General features: G+C 38.4%; 1 protein-coding gene across 8 annotated transcripts in view; it reads left to right on the forward strand.

Moving 5' to 3' along the window:
* Positions 1 to 20796, forward strand: part of LOC113526595 (adhesion G protein-coupled receptor L2-like) — a 125632-nt gene that overhangs the window by 101559 nt on the left and 3277 nt on the right. For 4 of the 8 annotated variants that reach the window (XM_026913781.3, XM_053233786.1, XM_053233787.1 and 1 more), the window contains 5 exons: positions 1543 to 1634; positions 4555 to 4723; positions 6828 to 6956; positions 8147 to 8243; positions 13269 to 13397. In XM_026913781.3, coding sequence (XP_026769582.3) covers positions 1543 to 1634; positions 4555 to 4723; positions 6828 to 6956; positions 8147 to 8243; positions 13269 to 13397 — 616 coding nt within the window. The remainder of the gene's footprint in view (positions 1 to 1542; positions 1635 to 4554; positions 4724 to 6827; positions 6957 to 8146; positions 8244 to 13268; positions 13398 to 20796) is intronic. The other 4 variants (XM_053233789.1, XM_053233783.1, XM_053233788.1 and 1 more) reach the window with 1 other exon arrangement.

Here is a 20796-nt window from a genome sequence, read left to right on the forward strand (position 1 = left end):
TTTCTGTTCCAGCACACTCTCCTTGTTTGCTCCAGACTCCATTTGCTGAGCCTGGGTTTTTTTTTTTTCTTCTTTGAGCCCGTTCCAAAAAGCAGACGGGTATTGATGTTGCAGATCAGCTCCAGATTGTTCTGCGCCGAGCCGCTTTCATAACTTTGGGCTGCTGTGATATTATTTCCGATAACCCCCTTGTTTTAATTATAGTCTATTCCATCTGCTGCCATGAAAATGGATGTGCTGTTAGCGAGAGGGTTTTTTTTTCCCTCTACGTACTTTATGGCAGGAGAATTAGATGGGCAGATTATGAACAGTAAGCGTTTTAATAACATTTAGATCAGGATATTGATTTTGTTCTCTTTTGGGGAGAAAGTAGTTCACTACAAGACGCCATGACAACTCGGTTAACTCCACACTTCCTTCCTGTTCACACTTATTTCTTAAACTTTAGAGATTTCATTCTGTTTATTTGCTTGATTTCTTTCTTTCTTTCTTTGTGACAGTATTATATTTACTATTTTGACACTTTCTTAGATTTTTACGTAAATTTCTTTTTGTTTATTTGGTTGTTTTTTTTAGTTGTTGATTTCTTTAGTCTCGAAAAACTCTATTCACTTCATCCGTTTTCGTCGAAGACGCTTGCTTTTTAATTGGTGCTGCTGATTTAGTGCGTCTCGCTGCCTCCATTAAGCTTTAAACTTGGACTCACTCGACATTCCCATATTCTGGGCGGTGAAAAAGAAAAACACAAGTTCTTGGCAGCCCAGCGATTTCCTTGACGGCTCACGGTTGTGACTTACAGCAGCCTGGTGAGGCGTCTGTGAAACACTCCATCTTGAACAGTTCATGTACTTCAAATTAAGACTAACTGGTAGCACTGCAGACAATAATTCCTGGGAACTACCAGCAATCTTTTCTAGCTGTCGGCCAGGAAAACTGGGAAAAGAGGGGGGGTTGATGGTGTTAAGGTGTATCCATGGATCCCATTACGTACTGTACGATAAAACAATACTGCGCATCAGCCCTGGATTTAAGACTTGGACCCCTGTTCCATTAATCATATTAAGAGTTTATGAACATTTCAAACACACGGGATCCTGTTAAGACATTCGATCGCTGCTTATGGAAAGGGAAGTTCTCGTCTTCCATTTTTATGAAGCGTGATTAAATTTTTTGGGGCTTTCCAGCAGATGTGATCCATCGTAGCACTTTGACACCGCAGCGAGCAACCGAAATGAGTTATCGAAAGCTTTTTGGTCTCAGGACGTACGTAACACGTTACAGCCAACATAAACCTTTTTTAGCAAACCACGCTCCAATAGCTGAACTAATAGAACCCAAATCATAGGGTTGTGAGTTCAAATCCCAGGTGGGACCCGGTGGTGCTCTGACCTCAGACTCTCGCCTGAGAAAACACGAATATAAAAATGGGTCTGTAACTCATGATAAACATGTCATCGGGATGATTAAACGCCATTGTGGATTCCAGGAAATGAAGGAACGCCGCTGTGTGGTCCACTTACCGTGTTCTTAATGTTTTGACAGCTCAATCTGGCCTTCCTGGTCGTGACCATGTACAAGATGGTGAAGCACTCCACCTCGGTGAAGCCCGACTCCAGCCGCCTGGAGAGCATCAGGTAAGATTGTTGTTTTTACATTCACGCCGCTCCATTTATTTTACAAAGACGCGTCAGCCCGTGATTTTTATTTCCATTTTGTCCGCTTCGCCGTCTTAATTGCTTTTGCCTGCGTGGTCACACTTTATCTCAAACCATCCATAATTGGAATTACAGAGTGATAATGACTAACACGGATTCGTTTTACACAAACTGACGTGCAATTTGCATCAAAACGTACGCTGGACAAAGTTTCAGGTTAAAGTTCAAGGACGGGGTGAAGGTCGCATCCCAGCGTAGCCTTGCGTTAAACGTTCCGAAGGGGCTCATTTGAGTTTATGGATGTAATTAGGAAAACCATTAACCTTTTGTGCAGCACAGTTAAGTTGTTCGCCGGCCGTGTCGTGGCGTGAGCTTGGCCTCTTGTAAACACTGTCCTTGAGAAGTGCGAACATATTTTCAGACTGTCACAGTGGTGGTGTGCGTTAAAATTGAGACGTTTTTACAGGACAAGTGGTCATAACTGCTCTCCGACTCGTCATGAGGTGTGTAACAGGAGATGGGAAAAAGAAAAATTCCCCCTCATGTCATGTTGCTGTAGCAGGCCACCGGCCATCCTGTCTAGCAAACGTGTCATTCGATCTATACAAAGAGTTCCCGGAATGTCTCAGGGTGGAGGATTGGTTGGGGTGGGGGCACGGTCGGCTGCGCAGCGTGTACTCTCTCTCAAGACCCCGCCAGAGCCGAGTGAAATACTGTCATCGAGCAGCGCAGCTCAGTGGGCATTCTTATCAAATTTCTGAGCCCGAGCGGATTTGTGTCTGAGTTATTTATGGGCTTTCACGTGGCATTTAGCTGTTGTTCTGCACTATTAAAATATGAAGAAAAAAAAAAACATGCATACAGGAGCAGCGCCAGGTTTTTTTTTTTTTTTTTTTTTGTGGTGGGAATTCATGCTGATAAATTTCCATTCTGACATTTATACTCAAAGCCAGGGGAATTTTTTTTTTAACTTATTTATTCATATTTTTTTATTTTTATACCTTGTTCTTTTAACAGCTGTTAAATGTGAATGTAGCATATTTTGTATTTCTAAAATATTAGATGGCTGCTAGTGATTTTTATGACATCATTCCTTTCTTATTCACTATTAAATTAAACGATTTATGTATTTTTTTTTTAGATTGCTCATGCGTAATTTATGAACCTTTACAAGCCATTTAACAGTTGGATTTCACTAATAAATTGTGGGAAGAAGAGGCTTACAGGACTAATGTAAATTTTTCCACTGGGAATTTCTTGCGGATATATTTTTATTCTGACATCCAGGTGAATTTTACATTGGTGTCGTCATAGCTCGAAGTGTTTGCACTGAGTTTTAGTTCTAATGCTAATAAATCCTAAAAAATTGCAGTAAATTGTGACATGTTGCTTTCTAAATGGTTACTTATTTGGTGATAATTTTTAACATGACATGTCTGAAATTTACAAAATGTGGAGGGAAGCAGCTGAGGTTCATTTTTCTTGTGAGAATTCATGCTAGTAAATTTCCATCCATTTATAAGTCCAGATGAATTTTATATTTGTATAGTAATACACTTATAGTGGGCGGAGTGAGGTCTTTTTTTCATTATAAAGCTATTAAATTCTAATAAATCTATTAAAATGTTGCTTTCTGAGCTATAAATAAGTTCATGGCAAATTTATATACATAACTGTTGGATTGCATTAATGCAATATGGATTTTTAAAAAATTACAAAAATAATATTGTCATATTATATAATATTTTCATTAAATACTCAGTTTTCAGAAATGTATTAAATTGTTCTATTTTGTCTTTGTCTTTATGATCATTATGCCTATGCACACATTTCTGAGTTGCGATAATAAAATATGAAGAAAAAACGAATGCTTATAGGATTAATGTCAATTCCCCAGTGGGAATTCATGCTGATAAATTTCTATTCTGACATAAATTTTTAAATCTTGGTGAATATTTTATACATATTGTCACATCGTATAGTGTTTGCAGTGATTTTCATATAATACTCGATTAAATTTTAACCCCTTAAACGTCCAGCACGTGTAGTTACTCAATAATTCAGAGTATATGTGATTTAAGATGAATGAGAAAGTGCTTAAGATGAATAATTTCCCACCATATACATCACATTTTGCTTTCTAAATTATTAAATATAATGATTTTTGTGACGTCCACATATATAGGTGAGTTCTGAGCAAATTTGTGTCCTTATTATTTACGGACGCTTATCTAAACTTCTGCTCTGGCATCCAGTTCCAAGGCGAGGAGAATTTTTTATTTTTATTCATATTGTCACACCTTGTAGTGCAAGGAGAGGTTTTATTGAAATTTTTATACATGTAGTAAATGGTCGCATTTTGCATTCGGAATTATTGCATTATAATTTTAATGACATTTTATGAAATGTCAGACTTTTGAGCGATACATTTCTATTCTGACATTCATTCAAGTCCAGCAGATTTGTTTTATTCATGTTTCTGTACCGTATTAAATTCTAATAAACGTAAGAAGTCATTACATTTTGTTCAGTAATCATTTTTTATGACAAATCGCTGAGTCTTGCAGATTTGTGTCTGGATTATTTATTTATGCGTGCTCTTGTGCCATTTAGCTGTTGTATTGTACTCATAAAATGTGAAGAAAAGCACACGTACTGGAGTAAAGAGAGTAGGTTTGTTTTATTTCGGAATAAATGAATGGGAATCAGTCGTGATGCGAGTGTGCGAGGGCTAAAATCGGAAACTCTATCAGTATCTCAACACAAAACTAGTAGTGTTGAGTAACGCATTATATCATTGATGGCAAAAATAAAAACTTATATTGATCCTCATTTTTTTTTGAAAGGCAGAAGCAGGGCTTAGGATATAATGACTTTCTTTTGTTTACCGTGCCTGCAGGTCGTGGGTGCTGGGAGCGTTTGCGTTGCTCTGTCTGCTCGGCCTCACCTGGTCGTTCGGCTTGTTCTTCCTCAACGATACGTCCATCGTCATGGCCTACCTCTTCACCGTCTTCAACACGCTGCAAGGGATGTTCATCTTCATCTTCCACTGTCTCCTCCAGAAGAAGGTAAAGACGCATTCACTGCTCCCTTGGCTATAGTTAAAGGAAACTGGGCCTCTCTGTCTGCTCCTGTTTTACAGAAAGCAGACCTGAAAACGTCGTGGAACGATCTCTTTGGTCCACGGTGCTGCTTTCTGATTTCATTGTTTGTTTGTGTAATTTAATTAAGCAGCAATCACATGAGCTTATGCCTCCTGATTAGCTGTCGTGATTGGGGAAATAACATTAGCCTCATGTGCCTCTGGGGACTATTAGCAACTCGCTCACGTATAATGATTCAAAAACTTCCACAGTGTGGGTGTGCTTATACTTTTAAAGACAGTTCCAGGTTCACCTGTGTATTTATCGGGCCGAAACCTTGATATATACTTAATAGGCGGTGTGTAATTAAATGAATCTTGACATTACTACAGCTGCCGTCTCGCCGGCGGTGGTGTGTAAACTGGTGGAGATGTGGCTGCAGGGGAACTTTATTCCGAGTTATCCTTTCCTGTGTTTAATGTTTCAATTCATCAGTGGTGTCAAAACAAGCACTTGCCTGTCTGCTCCATTAGCTGGAGCCTCTCGAGGGTGAAATGAGTCTTTCTGATGCTGAGATTGTGCGGCTGCCTAAAAGAACGCACTCGATAAGCAAATGTCTTCGATAGACAAAAGGGTTTGTCAGGCACTGATTGTGTCAGTTCTACAAAAAAAAAAAACACACTATATACAAAATACTAGCAATATTCAGAGCTCTGTCTGTGTTATTGACCGCTGTGATGATTGTGTGGAGTTATCTATATTTATACCACAGCACTGCTGAATTCTCACATCTGATTGGTCAGAAGGTGGATTAATTGTCTGTAACAGCAGCTTTGACAATAGTTGTAAAATGCTGTAATTCAAATCACAGGTTTATGCTAATGTGCGTTTCTATAGTAACAACTCATTCACAGACTAATAATAACTAGATGTTTTCTGTTAGTTGATGTTTATTCATTGTTTATGGAAGGAGTCTCCAGTGTCAGCACTTTGTAACAGTCAGTAAGTTAATCTTACAGACACTCCAGAGAGTGTCATCCTAGATACGACAACACTAAATGTAACTGTATTTGGATAAAAAGTACAGCTGTGGTATAAGAGGAATAAAACACTTTGGAGAGTGCCTTCATAGGCATAACAATACTAAATGTAACTATAAATGGATAAAAAGTACAGCTGTGGTATAAGAGGAATAACACCCTTCAGGGAGTGGCTTTATAGGATTTCTTTCTTTTTGCATAGGAACAGAGGGAATGACATTGGACAATATTAAATGTAACTATAAATGGATAAAAAGTACTGCTGTGGTATAAGAGGAATAAAACACTTCGGGGAGTGCGTTCGTAGGCATGACAATTTTAAATGTAACTATAAATGGATAAAAAGTACTGCTGTGGTATAAGAGGAATAAAACACTTTGGAGAGTGCCTTCATATGCATGGCAATATTAAATGTAACTATAAATGGATAAAAAGTACAGCTGTGGTATAAGAGGAATAAAACACTTTGGAGAGTGCCTTCATAGGCATAACAATACTAAATGTAACTATAAATGGATAAAAAGTACAGCTGTGGTATAAGAGGAATAACACCCTACAGGGAGTGGCTTTATAGGATTTCTTTCTTTTTGCATAGGAACATGACAGAATGACATTGGACAATATTAAATGTAACGATAAATGGATAAAAAGTACTGCTGTGGTATAAAAGGAATAAAACACTTCGGGGAGTGCCTTCATATGCATGGCAATACTAGATGTAACTATAAATGGATAAAAAGTACAGCTGTGGTATAAGGAATAAAACACTTCGGGGAGTGCGTTCATATGCATGGCAATACTAGATGTAACTATAAAAGGATAAAAAGTACAGCTGTGGTATAAGAGGAATAAAACACTTCGGGACATGCTGTTATTGGTAAATAATCAGCTTGAGGATGGTAACAGTGACTCCGCTTCACATTGTGCCTCACTGATTATTTTCCTCTAACAGCACACCCTGAAGTGTTTTATTCTGTGCTAATCGTATGACGTGGAAATTTCCTTCTAACAGCATTAATTGGTGACGTGACGTTTTTGCGTTCCCGCAGGTGCGTAAAGAATACGGGAAGTGTTTCCGTCAGTCTCAGTGCTGCGGCGCTCTGCCTCCGGACAGCTCTCACAGCGTGGGCAAAACGTCCACGTCTCGCTCCACGGCCCGATACTCCTCCGCTACTCAGGTAAAGCACTTAACACTCTCTCATCTTTTCACTTCTCCATCAGTGACCTGGCCGCCATCATGCTTTTAATGTTGTTGTTCTGACAAAAATGGATGTTTTTGCACATAAAAAAAAAGCCAGCAGTTTTCGTTGTGATAAGTGATTTTGCGCCTTTGGGCCTGCAAGAGAGTTTTTGCGCCTGATTTAATAAATGCTTTCTGAGATTTTAAGACTTGCCGAGATACAAATCGTAGTGGAAGAAAAGCACAGATAATGGATTTTCTTACATTCCTCAGGGAATGACGAGAAACAAACAAACAAAACAAAATAAACACCATATCTGCTTACGATCTTTTTCAGACATTTCGAGTCACGACTATCTTTTTGTGCCTAGGTTCACATGTATCGCTTGTTTATTAACACCACTAAGTAATTAGTCTTGAAGGGAAAGTGCCACATTATGCTCTTCCCACTAAAGTATCAGGAACGCGCCTCTTCATTTAATCCACCCGCATGAGTAAAAACCCGTATTTTGCAGAAGTTAATTTCTCATCCGGTGCGGACCTAATCAGTCTCTTAAATGAGATTCTTTGTGACTAATTGTGGTTAGTAGGTTTTGCCAACAAACGGGAAATCAATTGCACGCGGGATTTATTTTCCCTCGCAAGCAGATTAACTAGCCTTAATGGAGCTCTTAGCGAATCATACCCTTTGTCGCTGTTAGAATATCGGTGTCATCAGCGTGACGCTTCTTCACACCTGTAGTGTTCTTACCAGCGTCAATTAGCAGCCATGTCATTGTACAAACCCGGCGTAATAGAGTTTCTAACCAACCCTGGATTTTGCTAAATAGACCCCAGCATGGTTCACATTTTTACACGTCTTGTGGCGCTAGGCCTGTAATGACGCTATAAACATATATTGCTTTTCCATGAAGTAGTGCTCCTAGCAATTACGCCTTACCTCCGATTTTAATAACATCTGAATAACATCTCAGCCATAAATATGAACATGATTTTTATTATTTATTTATTTATTTTTTTGGTATTTCTTTGTGTTCTCGGTTTTGTTCCCGGAGGGCACGAGGTTGCTTGCCGAAGAGCATAATGATCGTTGTTACCTTCTGCTGCTTGTTAATTAGTGCTGGTTTTTAACATGCTGCAAGTGCTAGTAGCTAATAGAGTGTGTCTGTGTGTGCATGTGTGTCACAGAGTCGTATCAGGCGGATGTGGAACGACACGGTGAGGAAGCAGTCCGAGTCTTCTTTCATCTCCGGAGACATCAACAGCACCTCGACACTGAACCAAGGTGAGCGCTCTACTGCTCTAAAAGACAAGCGAAACAGGAACGTTTGATAACTCGGATGCGCTTTTGTTTTTGTTAGTTGAATAAAAGTTTGTGTTTGAAACTTCACACTGCGTTCACACTAGCAAGTAACAAGGCACTCATGATTGATTGTTGACTCTTATGGGCGTGGCCTGTCTGTCTTTTTTTTTAATTTTGATATTAGGTGGTAGTAGCTGTAGTGTATACCATTATACTGTAAAATTTATACCTCAGAATGATTAAATTTTCAAATTTTACTGGTCACAAGGTGCATTAATTCTAGTTATTCCACAGCGCAGTTGAATTCTCAAACCTGATTGGTCGGAAGGTGCATTAATTGTATAACAGCACAGCTAGGACAGCAGTTTTGGCTGTAGGATGAACAAAAGTGTTAAAATGTTATGGTTTTATGTTATGGCTATAGTAACAGCTCATATACAGAGACTTGTATGGCAGACGCGCAACATAATCTAAGACTAACAATAAACAAATTTTAAGGCGTGCTGTTTAATAAAGAAAAGATATAATCGTTGATGTGGTGACATTTTTTGTTAGGAGACATTTATGTAACATTTACAGAAGGAGTCTCGAGTGTCAGCACTTTGTAACAGTCACGGTGCTTCGTAGGAGTTTACACATTGTGGTTTCTTGGTAAAATGACAAGCTGCGTTTTTTTTGTTTGTTTCATCAGCTTTAAGAGAGTAGAAAAGGAGATGCTGATGATACTTGTTACAACTTCAGTGATAACAGGAGCTAACTTTTTGCAACGTTAGCTGTAAACGTTAGCTATGAATAATGAAAATGTTACCCTTTGGGGTAGTAACAGATAGACTCCAGATCCACTGCACCCCTGACCAGGATTAACTGAAGATGAATGAATGAATATTGAGACTTTTCTTTCATTTCTGAGCACCAAATGCGGTTGAATTGGATTTAAACACTAGTAGGAACTAAAGTAGAGGTCTTGAGGAATAACAGACAACCCGAGCCATAGGATTAGTCCAAAGAATTCACTGGAGCCGATCGTTTGAATCATACATCATACTTAATTTGCACAGAATGAATAAAATCTCAGGTCAGATGTTGATTGTTGCTGTTTTGCTGATCAATCACAACTGTATCTCACGCACTTACATAGAATTACCTGTCGCTTTGGCACTTGCCAGCGTGAACGCTTGTAGAGTCTCTTGTATAAAAGGCAATGAACTTTTATCAACTAAACTGCACAGACATCGCAGGCATGATCAGTGATTCATGTTCCAGCAATGTTCTAATGATACAACATTAATGATCATTATTAACATGATGACTACGTGTGATTTTTGTTATCTGGATTGTAAAGTTTTCCATCCTAAAATTCAGGGTTTTTTTTTCTTTTGACCAAAAAACACCTATTTCCGCATGTCCATCTAGTGTTTCATGTAGCGTTTACTCTTATGGATGTAGACGAACAGTACTCCTTGTTAAGATTTTCGAGCAGAAAATGCTGAAAATGTTTGGGTTTTTTATTTTACCTGCAGACATAACAATGTGAATACATGCCAGAAGGCATAAAAGGCTCAAACACATCAACAAAAGACAGAGGGTTTTTTTAAATTGTATTTTTATTTTTTTTAATCACATCTGTCAGATGTTTAAAATCGCTGCTTTCATTCCCCCGGCTCAAACAAGGTCCAGTTCCACATTTAAAAAAAAAAAAAAAAGACTGATCAGTTATTTAGAGCGAGTAAGAGTGTTGCAGATGAGACGATGACGTTAAACTTTAGACGACCCTCTCCCACTTCCTCCCCACCCCCACACTTACTGTGGAGTGTAGCGTCTGAGACAAACTCCTTAAAATGCTTCGTCAGGTACGACACTGTCTGAGATAACAAGAAAAGTTGGCCGGACCATTTCTTTTTTTTTTTTTTTATAAAGTAAAAAGTTCCTGCAGTCGTGATGGTGTGTGAAGAATAAACTTCTGGAGCTTGAGGGTGTGAAGAGAAACAGTGCAGTTTCCATCCACTTGCATTTATGTTAATTTTAACTGTGCAGTAAAGAATACTTTCCCCCGAGTTTCCCCAAAAAAAACATTGTAGCACGAAGATCATTGTTAAATTGAGACATTATAAGAATTATAAGGTTCTGTCTGACTAAAGCACAATATCTTAAAGTTTTGACCCCGCCCCATTATTCAGCTTTGTACCACTGTTGGATTCTCAATTCTGATTGGTCAGAAGGTGTTGATTCATCTTGTTTACCCGCAGCTCTGACGGTAATTCCTGCCGTAATTCAAATCACAGGTTTATATTAACACACATTCAAATACGTTATTGTTTCTATAGTAACAGCTCATTCCCACGCCTAATAGGAAACAGATTTCAGAAACTTGTTCTTATTTAACAAAGAAAAACATAAATTATTGATTGATAGTGATGTTTTCTTTAAGAGGATGTTCATTTGACATTTTTGGAAGGAGTCTCCAGTGTCAGTGGTTTGTAACATTCAGAGTTAAAGCTGTTCCGTTAGGTTTTCCACCATGGGAAAGTCTTCAGGACTTTGCGTTTTTGGGTTTCTAAGTAACAAGGTGCATTTTTTTTGGCTAGGAATATAAAAAAAATGACTGTTTATAGCTACTATAAACAAAGTGGATGTTCCACATAACTATAAACTGATAAAAAGTACAATGTGTCTTCTCTGATAAATAAAAAACTCTAATGGTGGGCAACTTGCTGTAGCAAAAGAGGAATAAACAATTCAGGACATGCTGGATTTGGAAAATAATCAACTTTGGAGTGGTGAAAGAAACTCAGCTTTACAACAGATCTCATCATACTGTACTACACTGATTATTTTCCTATAACGACACACCCCAAGTGTTTTATTCCATACATAATGAATGCTGTCTCTCCATTCTTAGAAAACAGGGTTCTTTAAGGGTTCTTTGCTTACCTCCCTATTAGGCCAACCTAAAGAACTCTCATTATGGTTCTAGATTGAACCTATTTTAAAAGTGTGCAATTTAAGATCATCTAAATGTAAGTATGCTTTTTGGAATTTAGGATGCGAATTGCAATGCTAGAAATGAAAGTATTACAAAAAAAAAACAAAAACGGCATAACAATAAGGAGAAGACGCAATTTATTTTGTTCTAATCATCTCACAGAACCAATGCTGCATTTTCAACCTCAAGCCATCACAACTGCTATCCAAAAGCCCAAAGCCACTTTGTCTATCCAACTCTCCATCATATCATAGAAACTCCTTAAAATGTCTTTCTACAACCACCAAATGTGATGGCACGACTCCATATCCGTCTCTAATCCTACAATCCTTTCTTTTCATCTCACCACCCTGTCATAAAAAACCCATAGATTTTGCTCATTGAAGATCTTTTTTTTTTTTTTTAAACCGGATCCGTCAGACTCGGTACAAAGATTCAACTGTTGACCCAAAGCACATGCTGACCCAACTGCAATTCAAGCTGGCAGCTCTCATCCATCTGTTCCTTCATTCAGCGTTCTATCATCTCACAGAAGAAGCACATTGATTTTGATACTCGTCCAGTTCAAGGTAGAGCCGTCAGACTTGGTAGAAAGGTTCAGCTGTTGACCCGAAGCGCAGAACCACATTTCATACTGACGGCAGTTATTTGTCTCGTTCTTTCTTCCATCCGCTGTGCCAGAAAAGCCCATTGATTTCATTAATGCAGGATTTTTTTCAGCTACAACCACCAAATAGGGTAAAGAGACCATATCGAAAATCATTTTATTCTGATAGCATGCTGAATTTACTTCTTGGACTCGCAACTACTACCACAGAATACAACCAGCATTGCTTTATAAAACATTTATGCATATGTTATAAATGTTCTATAAACACAGCCGTAAAATAAAATCTTATTTCTTTTAGAGTAATCCACCAAAAAAGTTTTCCAAAATTGCTGATAAATGAAATATTTACATGAAACTGAATATATTTGAGAGGTTTTTAACCACAATTTTGCTTAGAAGTGGGAAAAGATCTAACTAAGAAGATCTTATTAAAAATCTTAAAACCTGGGCATCAACCTATTAACACTTATAAACAATAATTCATACTTATAAATATTATAATAGTATAAATATAATCCATACTTATAAATGTGGATGGTGCGTTGGGTCAGAAATGTAGCTGTGTAAGAAAAAAGTCTGAACCAGCTAGCTAGCTAGTTAGTTTATGAAGGTTAATAGGCTAAATATGTAAAGAATAAAACACTTGGGGGTGTGCTGTTGGAAGAAAATAATCAACATCAACAACGTGAAGCGGACTTACTGTATTGCTACTCCTACGAAGTTGATTATTTTACAATAATCTCTTGCGCCGCATCATTTTATCAAGATCATTTTCGTTATAGCAGCTATAAACAAACCGGTTGTTCGTTTTTTTTTTTTTTGTTTTTTTTTGTTACAAAGCACTGACACTGGAGACTCCTTCCATAAATGTTAAATAAACATCTACTTAAAGAAAATGTTCACCATATCAACGTTTTTAATTTTTATTTTTATTTTTTAATTTATTTATTTAAAGCGTCGGGCATACAACTCCCACTGACTGGGTTGTTACTATAGAAATGATAACGTAGTAGAACGAGTGCAATAATAGAAACCTGTGATTTACCTTACAGTGAAAAACTTTACATTTTCTTATAGAAAATGAATCAGCACCTTCTGACCAATCAGATTCGAGGAACTCAGCAGCAGTACTGTGTAGAATAGAGTTGCAGTGTGTGTGTGTGTGTGTGTGTGTGTGTGTGTGTGTGTGCGCTTTGTATAGTCTGTTGTTTTATTCCAGGTAGACTAAATATAATTCCGCTGTATAATTAGATGTTCAGAGGAAACCACTTCAGAATTGCTATTAATCCTGTTTGAAAAAGCGAGCGCGTGGGTGGGCACATTTTATTGCTAACTATGATAAATCCTTCTCTTTTTCTCCTCTTCCCACCTTTCTCATTTTCCTTCCTTCCTTCTGTTTTTTTTTCCCCTGCAGGGATGACTGGCAACTATCTCCTAACTAACCCCCTCCTTCGAGCACACGACACTAACAACCCCTATAATAACCTCCTCGCCGAAACCATTGTGTGCAACACACCTTCTCCGCCTGTCTTCCACTCACCAGGTGCCTCATGCCCTCCTGTTTCCTCACAGAAAATCTGTCAAGCTCTGTGTGTGTGTGTGTGTGTGTGTGTGTATAGGGGGAAGAAAAAGGTCTAGGTGGGTTTTTGTGGCCTTTTACTTTATGGGGAAACTGTTTTTTTTTGTTTGTTTTGTTTTGTTTTTAATTTCTTGAACAGCATTGAAGTCATTTTGCTTTTCACTCTTCATCCTCCTTTTGCTTGTTAGTTTTTTTTTGGGTTTGATCCTTGTTGTTTCTTAATTTTCAATCCAAAATTTCAGATCAAATTTTCAAGCTAAATTATTATGACCACCTTTCTAACAGCAAGCACGGTTGCATCACTCCGTCCAGTCGGAGTTCGTTGACACGCAGTGCTAATGCACACAGATGGAGTGCAAATTTCACTCTTGCCACCTTGCTTCATTCCCGAGGACACGCCGGGACCGGCGTGATGGACACTCGCTTCATGTTTTCTGCATCTGACTCAGCCTTCCATCAAAACAAAACAAGAACAAACAGCTTTAACTGGCGCCGTCTCGCCAGCATCAAACGTTACATCGGCCAGAGCCTGACAGTTGCATCTGGCAGCATTTCTTGATGAAATGATGGAAAGAAAGAGAGGGAAAAAATAAACGAGTGGGAGGGGGATAAAGGAGGTCATGCAGAGAGGATGGATTTTAGTGAGGCCTGACAGATAGCGATTATGTTCGGAGCGTTCCTCCGCATCCGGTTTGTTGCATACGTATAATTAAGAACACTCCTCTCAGCTCTTTCTGTTTAGATTGCAGACAGGCACGTCCTTAAAAGACATGCAATACAAAATAATATTTAAAAAAATCAACAATAATAATAGATAATCTAAATAAATAGATAAATAAATAAATGATGGATAGATAGATAGATAGATAGATAGATAGATAAAAAATAGTAACAACAACCACAATAATAATAATAATAATAATAGATAGATAGATGGATGGATGGATGGATGGATGGATGGATGGATGGATAGATAACAACAACAACAACAATAATAATAATAATAATAATAATAATAATAGATAATTAGATGTATAGATGGATGGATAGAAGGATGGACGGACAGACGAACGGATAGATAGATAGATAGATAGATAGATAGATAGATAGATAGATAGATAGATAGATAGATAGAATGACTGGAAGGATGGATGGATGGATGGATGGATGGATAGATAACAACAACAAAATAATAATAATAATAATAATAATAATAATAGATAATTAGATGTATGGAAGGATGGATGGACAGACGAATGGATGGATGGATGGATGGATGGATAGATAGATAGAAAACAACAACAACAACAATAATAATAATAATAATAGAAAATATATAGATGGATGGATGGATAACAACAGCAACAACAACAACAGCAGTATTAATAATAGGACCTGCAGGTATTTTATAAGGCATTTCACAGTTTGTCACTTGCCATGAATAGAGATGTGGTTAATCATCACTTGGGTGAAAACTGCAACACATAAACACATAACCTGTGAATTTTCTCTCACATTTCTCTGCCTGTAATGAAATATTCAGACTCCTAAATGGCAGCTGCTGTCAGTCATCTCTCTCTGTAATGCACACTCCGGAAAATACACACACACATTAGAACATGGAGAGTGGCTATAAATAGATAATGAACACGATAAAATAATTCATGTAGAGCAGGAGCAGTAAGGTGATGGACACTGACGGCCTCGTCCTGCTCCGTCTCTGCCTCTGCATACAGAGTGTAGGACTTGTGCGTGTCTATCACAGGAGTGGGATGTGCATGCTGAGAACTGCTCTCTCATCTCACACCAGCGTCTGTGGCTCTGCTCCAATCTGCCTGTTTGTGTTCTAACTAGAGCACGTAGCTGTCGCTGGTGTCTTCCAAATCCTCCGTGCGCCAGTATCAAGGACGACTTGCTTACTTGGAGGACCACCAACATTCAAGCCTGGCTTCACCTGGCTCCGTTTTTTTTATTCGCATCAGTCCATTCCCATCAGTCATTACTCAGACCACAGAGGAAGAAGTTTCCATTGTTTGGTTAGAAATGCAAGTTATAATTGCAGTCACTGGCTTCTACACCAGATTGTACATTATAACTCATGGTGTTAAAAAAAAAAGAAAAGCACTCCAGGCTGTGCTGTTATGGGAAAATAATCAACAAAGCTGTGATGTGATGCTGTTTCCACCTCAAAGTTGATCATTTTCCTATAACAGCGTGTCTTGAAGATGCCAATTTGCTAACAATTATGATATTAATTAATGAGCAACACATTCTACTTTTTATCCATTTATAGTTACTCCCTCACCAGCGTCTCTCTTTTGTACTCTTGAAGTTAATAAGACCGAAAACGCACGTCGTTATGTTACAGTAAAACCAGAAACTTGAAAACTTTCCCTTGACTTTTACAAAATGCTGACACTGGAGACTCCTTCCATAAATGTTAAATAAACATCTCCTTACAAAACACTTCACAATATAAACAATTATACATTTATATTTGCTAAATAACAAAGGTTTTTAAAAATTGTTTATTATTAGCTGTAAATTATGTGGAGCTAAACAAGTTAGAGAAACAATAACATACTATATTAGAGCGAGTGCATTAATACAAACCCGTGATTTGCCTTGTAGTCGACACGACTATGAGAACTGTGATAGAAAATGAATCAACACATTCTGACCAAATAGATTAAAGAATTCTATAACGTTGTGCCATAAAATTAATTAGTTTATTGTTGTTATAGTTAACTAATATATTATATATGTACATATGTCTTGTGTTGAAGTCAATATGGAAATTCACTATTACACCAAAATTTGAGGGTCTTTTGAGGAAGCAAAGATTGCCAAAACCTCTCCTAATGACAGCTTTGCATTTCCATCAGAAGCAGTTGTCGTGTTAAACAACCAAAAACGTCATTTTACAACAAAAGTATAAAAGCATCGTACAACAAACGTAAAGCGTCGTACAACAAAAGTAAAGCAAACACTAACAAGGAAGAGACTGCAGTTGTGTTGTTTTATGTAAAGATAAAAACAGCAATGTCTAAAACCTCTACTTCGCCCATCGGAAACACTTTTTTTAATTATTATTATTATTATTATTATAGGATTTGTCATCTTGTGAAGTTTGACCAATCAATGCCTTTTTGTATGTTAAGCTCCACCCCATTAGTTCCTGGTCTGTAATACTTAGAAAGGTTTCTTGGATCTAAGATTGGTCTTGGTTGCTTCGGTTCCTGAATAAGATCCTAGCTTTCTGGATTCCCACTACATCTAAATGTGCCTCATAAAAAAATTCCACAGAACAGTCCATTTTTAAGAGTTCTCACTTCACGGTATTGCTCTATAGCTTGCATCCTGATACATACTAGATAAGTTTTCCAATATAAAGAACACAAACTCTGGTTAAAATCTCATGGAGGAAAACAGTCCCCTGGGATCCTGTAGTTAGTAGAAAACAGAGATGTCAGACGGATGTAGGCGAATTCTTTACACCACTGAGGACAAAGAGGAAATGAATAATAATCTTCAAGCACTCGGTATGAGGTGCGAGCAATTTCAACGAGTTCGGAGAAACGTCGAAGGTTGCGATATCAAAGAAACTAGCAGGTGGCAAGAGTTCGGCACTAATCCCGGAACAATTTTTATTAAATATAGTTGAGCTTCTTGTTACATCTGTGAAATTTATTACATTGCTTGCACGTTATTTCAGGCCTTCTCGACTGAAGGCTCTAAAATAAATAAGCGCCATTGAGGCAAAATTGAATGAAAGGCTGCGAGCCATCTCATCACGCTTAAACACTTAGAGGATTCGGAGAATGACATTACAGAATTGTACAACATATTTCATGCTTTGGTGAACATTCGCTGGTTGTTTAATACCAGAGTGGTTAAAAAACGTCGAAGAGGGTTGCTTCGAGGAAATGTGGGTGAGTGCCGCCGCTGCTCTGTTAATCGAACGGAAGAGAAGGAGAAAAGGTGGGCGGAAGAGAAAGGAAGGAGCTGATGCAGCACGTTGGCATTACATCCACGTCTCGGGGCTTTACTCTACTCCGACGCCTTCTCTGATGAAGGCCTATATGGATATGTCAATCGCTTCGCTGTAAATCTGAGGCGTGCAGCGGCTGAACAATGAGAACACCGTGGCCTTGGAATAAGTCGCCTGGCCTTCATGCTTTGCCTTCCATTTTATTAAGAGCGTGAAGGGCGAGGAGAGGGGGATGAGTGAAGCAAAGGGAAAAAAGGAATGGCGCAGGTCCTGAAAGCATCTGTAGGAGAATTCTGCAGCGCTGGCTTTGATGCAGTGCCTGAATAGAGTGAAATGCTGATATAGCCTTATGGACTTCTGTCCACATCTGATAGTCACACCCTGTGCACAATACCTGGCTGGATTCCAAAGATTGCACATGCATAAACAAAACGCAAGAAATCCTGGCAATAGCAATGCTTCACCGTTATCCTTTTTTTTTTTTAAATTGTTTTTTGCATCGCCGCCTTCTTCCTTCCCTCTCCCTCTCCCTCTCCCGCTCCCTCTCCTTCAGCTAAACTCGTTTGATGTCTGGTTTCGGTTTCTTCTCCGCGTCAACAAGAGAGACGTTTCTTATCTCCACTACTGCATGTCACACTACAACACCAATAATTTTTTTTCCGCCTCCTTTCTATTTGCTGCAATCTCGCCCCCATTTCTATTCAAATTAGAGGGACTTGAGTCGTATCCTGTGCTAGACGTGAAATGGAGCAGCAGTTAATCCAGCATATGAATCTCTTTTCCTGGCCGTCTTTTCAGGAATGAATGGATCATTTGTGGAAATATCGCTCTTTTTAAATTTTTTGAGGCGTATGCATAAATAATGAATCAAACTTTTAATTAGACTTCTATTATCACGCAAATGGAATTTCGTTATTAGCAATAATACGACTAAGTGACTATAGCTTTGCTGGACTGTTTAAGAGCAAGAAATCTCAAATCCTAGCACCTAGTTCTTTCTCCGAGTGTATTTTTGTTTCCCAGCACCCCCCAAATCTAAATTAAACCCTAATTAAGCAATATCGCACAAGCAAGAGTGTGGTTATACTGCAGTTATACATTGGCGTGGCCATGATTCGGCCTTAGGCACGAAGCTGCAGGGCGAGTGCAATAGGTAATCATGCTCACACCAATATTCAGTATAACCACACGATTGCGAGTGCAATATTGCTTTTATACGGAAGTTCTATAAACAAGAAATTAATAAACAGAGTAAGTGACATTTCAGATACAGTGTTTCCAAATATTCTGTATATTTTTGCTCCGCTATTGGAAATAGATCCCGAAGAAGCCATACTCGCTTTATAGCACATGGGCTAGCTGGCTAGCTAGATCACATTGATTTGTACATTCCCGTTAAACGTGTTTCCGGTAACATCTGAATCCCTTCTTGCTTTTCAGCTTCATCTGACGAGCTTTCATATTTTAAGTCAAATGGATCATTTGACATGTTCGCTGATGATATCGCTAACACTAATATAGTAACGCTTTTGAACTAGGAAGTGGAATTTTACATGGAGAACACAGACGAGCAGAGTGATACACACAGTAAAAATTCCCAGTGCAGTTATAGGAAATATAGGCACTCTTGGAACGCCGCTCGACCAATCAAATTAGCGGACCGGAACTAACTGGTGTGTAACACATGATATATTATAAATACAATATAATGAAATATACATATTAACATTTTTTGTCTGTGGTATGAAACATTTCTAACGGTTTATAATACATTGTTTAAATTTCACCACGATATACACACAACCTGAAGTTAGGTCTTAACACCAACCGAGTCCTACAGTGGATGAACCTCACGTGAGATCGTCACCACTTCTATATTATAACATTTGATTTAGATCACTTGTTAGTGGTGCACAAAAATAATATTAATTATCTTTATTAATACTGCAAGCCATGATATTAATTAACAGAATGAGGTCGTCTTTAACTATTACCATTATTAATGCCTGATCAGACTGCATACGACTCACTTGGCTGTTAATGTATATGCTTCATTATTTCCTGATGAGCTAAGGATAAGTGATTATATTAATTCATCATTATGAAAGCGTTAATTAAGTATTACAATGCAGGCTTATTTGTGTACCTTGAAATATCCACACTGTAGAATGCGCGATATTTCCAGAGCACTGAATCAAATACATCGCAAATATGAAATGCTTCAAAGGAATCAAATCATTAATGTGACTCTTAAAATATCTTTTACTTCTTTCAGTTCTCTTCCATCCTGTCCTATTTCCTGTTCTTATTTTCCTCCTACACATTGCTTTCTTACATTGCTTTCTATCGTACATTTGCTTTCTTAATTGATCCTGAGTTATAAATGTGATTGAGACCGTTTTGGATTCATTTTGTGATTTTTTTCCCTGCTTAGTAATTATGATTTGATGAGATGTTTAAACACCCACCCAGACTAGAAAAGAAGCCGGTAAGCCCTCGGCGTACATCTTAGAGCGGCGACATTCTGGTGGCTTTGACAAACAATACGATGTATTTGAGGAAGCGAACAAGCGAAGAAAGGCTTTTATATGAGCATCAGGAATTTCACTGGATTGATAAAACGTCCAGAATTGGTCCTAAAGATAATGATCATTAAAATTAGCATTAAAAAGCATTTCTGGATGCAACAGAAACGTGTTCGCCGCATCATCAGGAGATCACGAGTTTGAGCCCCAATGTTGCCACAGCCTTTTTTGACCGGGACTCCAAGAGAGCGTAATTGGCCGTGCTCTCTGGGTGGGAGGGGTGGTGTTACTTTCTCTCCTGTCAATCACAGCGATGCTAGCCAATCGTGGGAATCTCTGAGCTCATGTATGCAGAAGAGGGCAGATGGCACTTTTCTCTGAGTGTGTTACACCGCCCTGTGATGCAGCATGAGCAGCAGTTTGAAAAGATGCAGTTGGCTGGCTTTACATGTCTCACAGGAAGTACATGTTGGCCTTCACCCTTGTGATGGGGAGAGCTACAACACCGAAACAGCTGAAAACTGAACGCTCTGAGCTGAAGCTACTGCAAAGGAAACCGGCAAAAATAATTTACGGTATTAGAGAGATCAGATACAGAAGTCAAAACAAACCTGAAGTAGATTATGCAAGCTTTTAAGCTTGAAGGTCGCCTCCATTAGACGTACGCCGAGGGCTTTAGAGAGAGATGCTGTGAATGCTTGCTGCTGTACCCTTACACACTCCATATCCTGAATTCAGTCATCCGGCGCGGCCGCTCGTTAATTAGATGAACTAAGTGATGAGCAATGAAGGAAGTCATAATTACAGCAATGAAAGGGGCTGCGCGACGCGGCTCCATATGCATCCA

Source organism: Pangasianodon hypophthalmus, chromosome 4, assembly GCF_027358585.1.
Source record: "Pangasianodon hypophthalmus isolate fPanHyp1 chromosome 4, fPanHyp1.pri, whole genome shotgun sequence".
NCBI classification, from domain to species: domain Eukaryota; kingdom Metazoa; phylum Chordata; class Actinopteri; order Siluriformes; family Pangasiidae; genus Pangasianodon; species Pangasianodon hypophthalmus.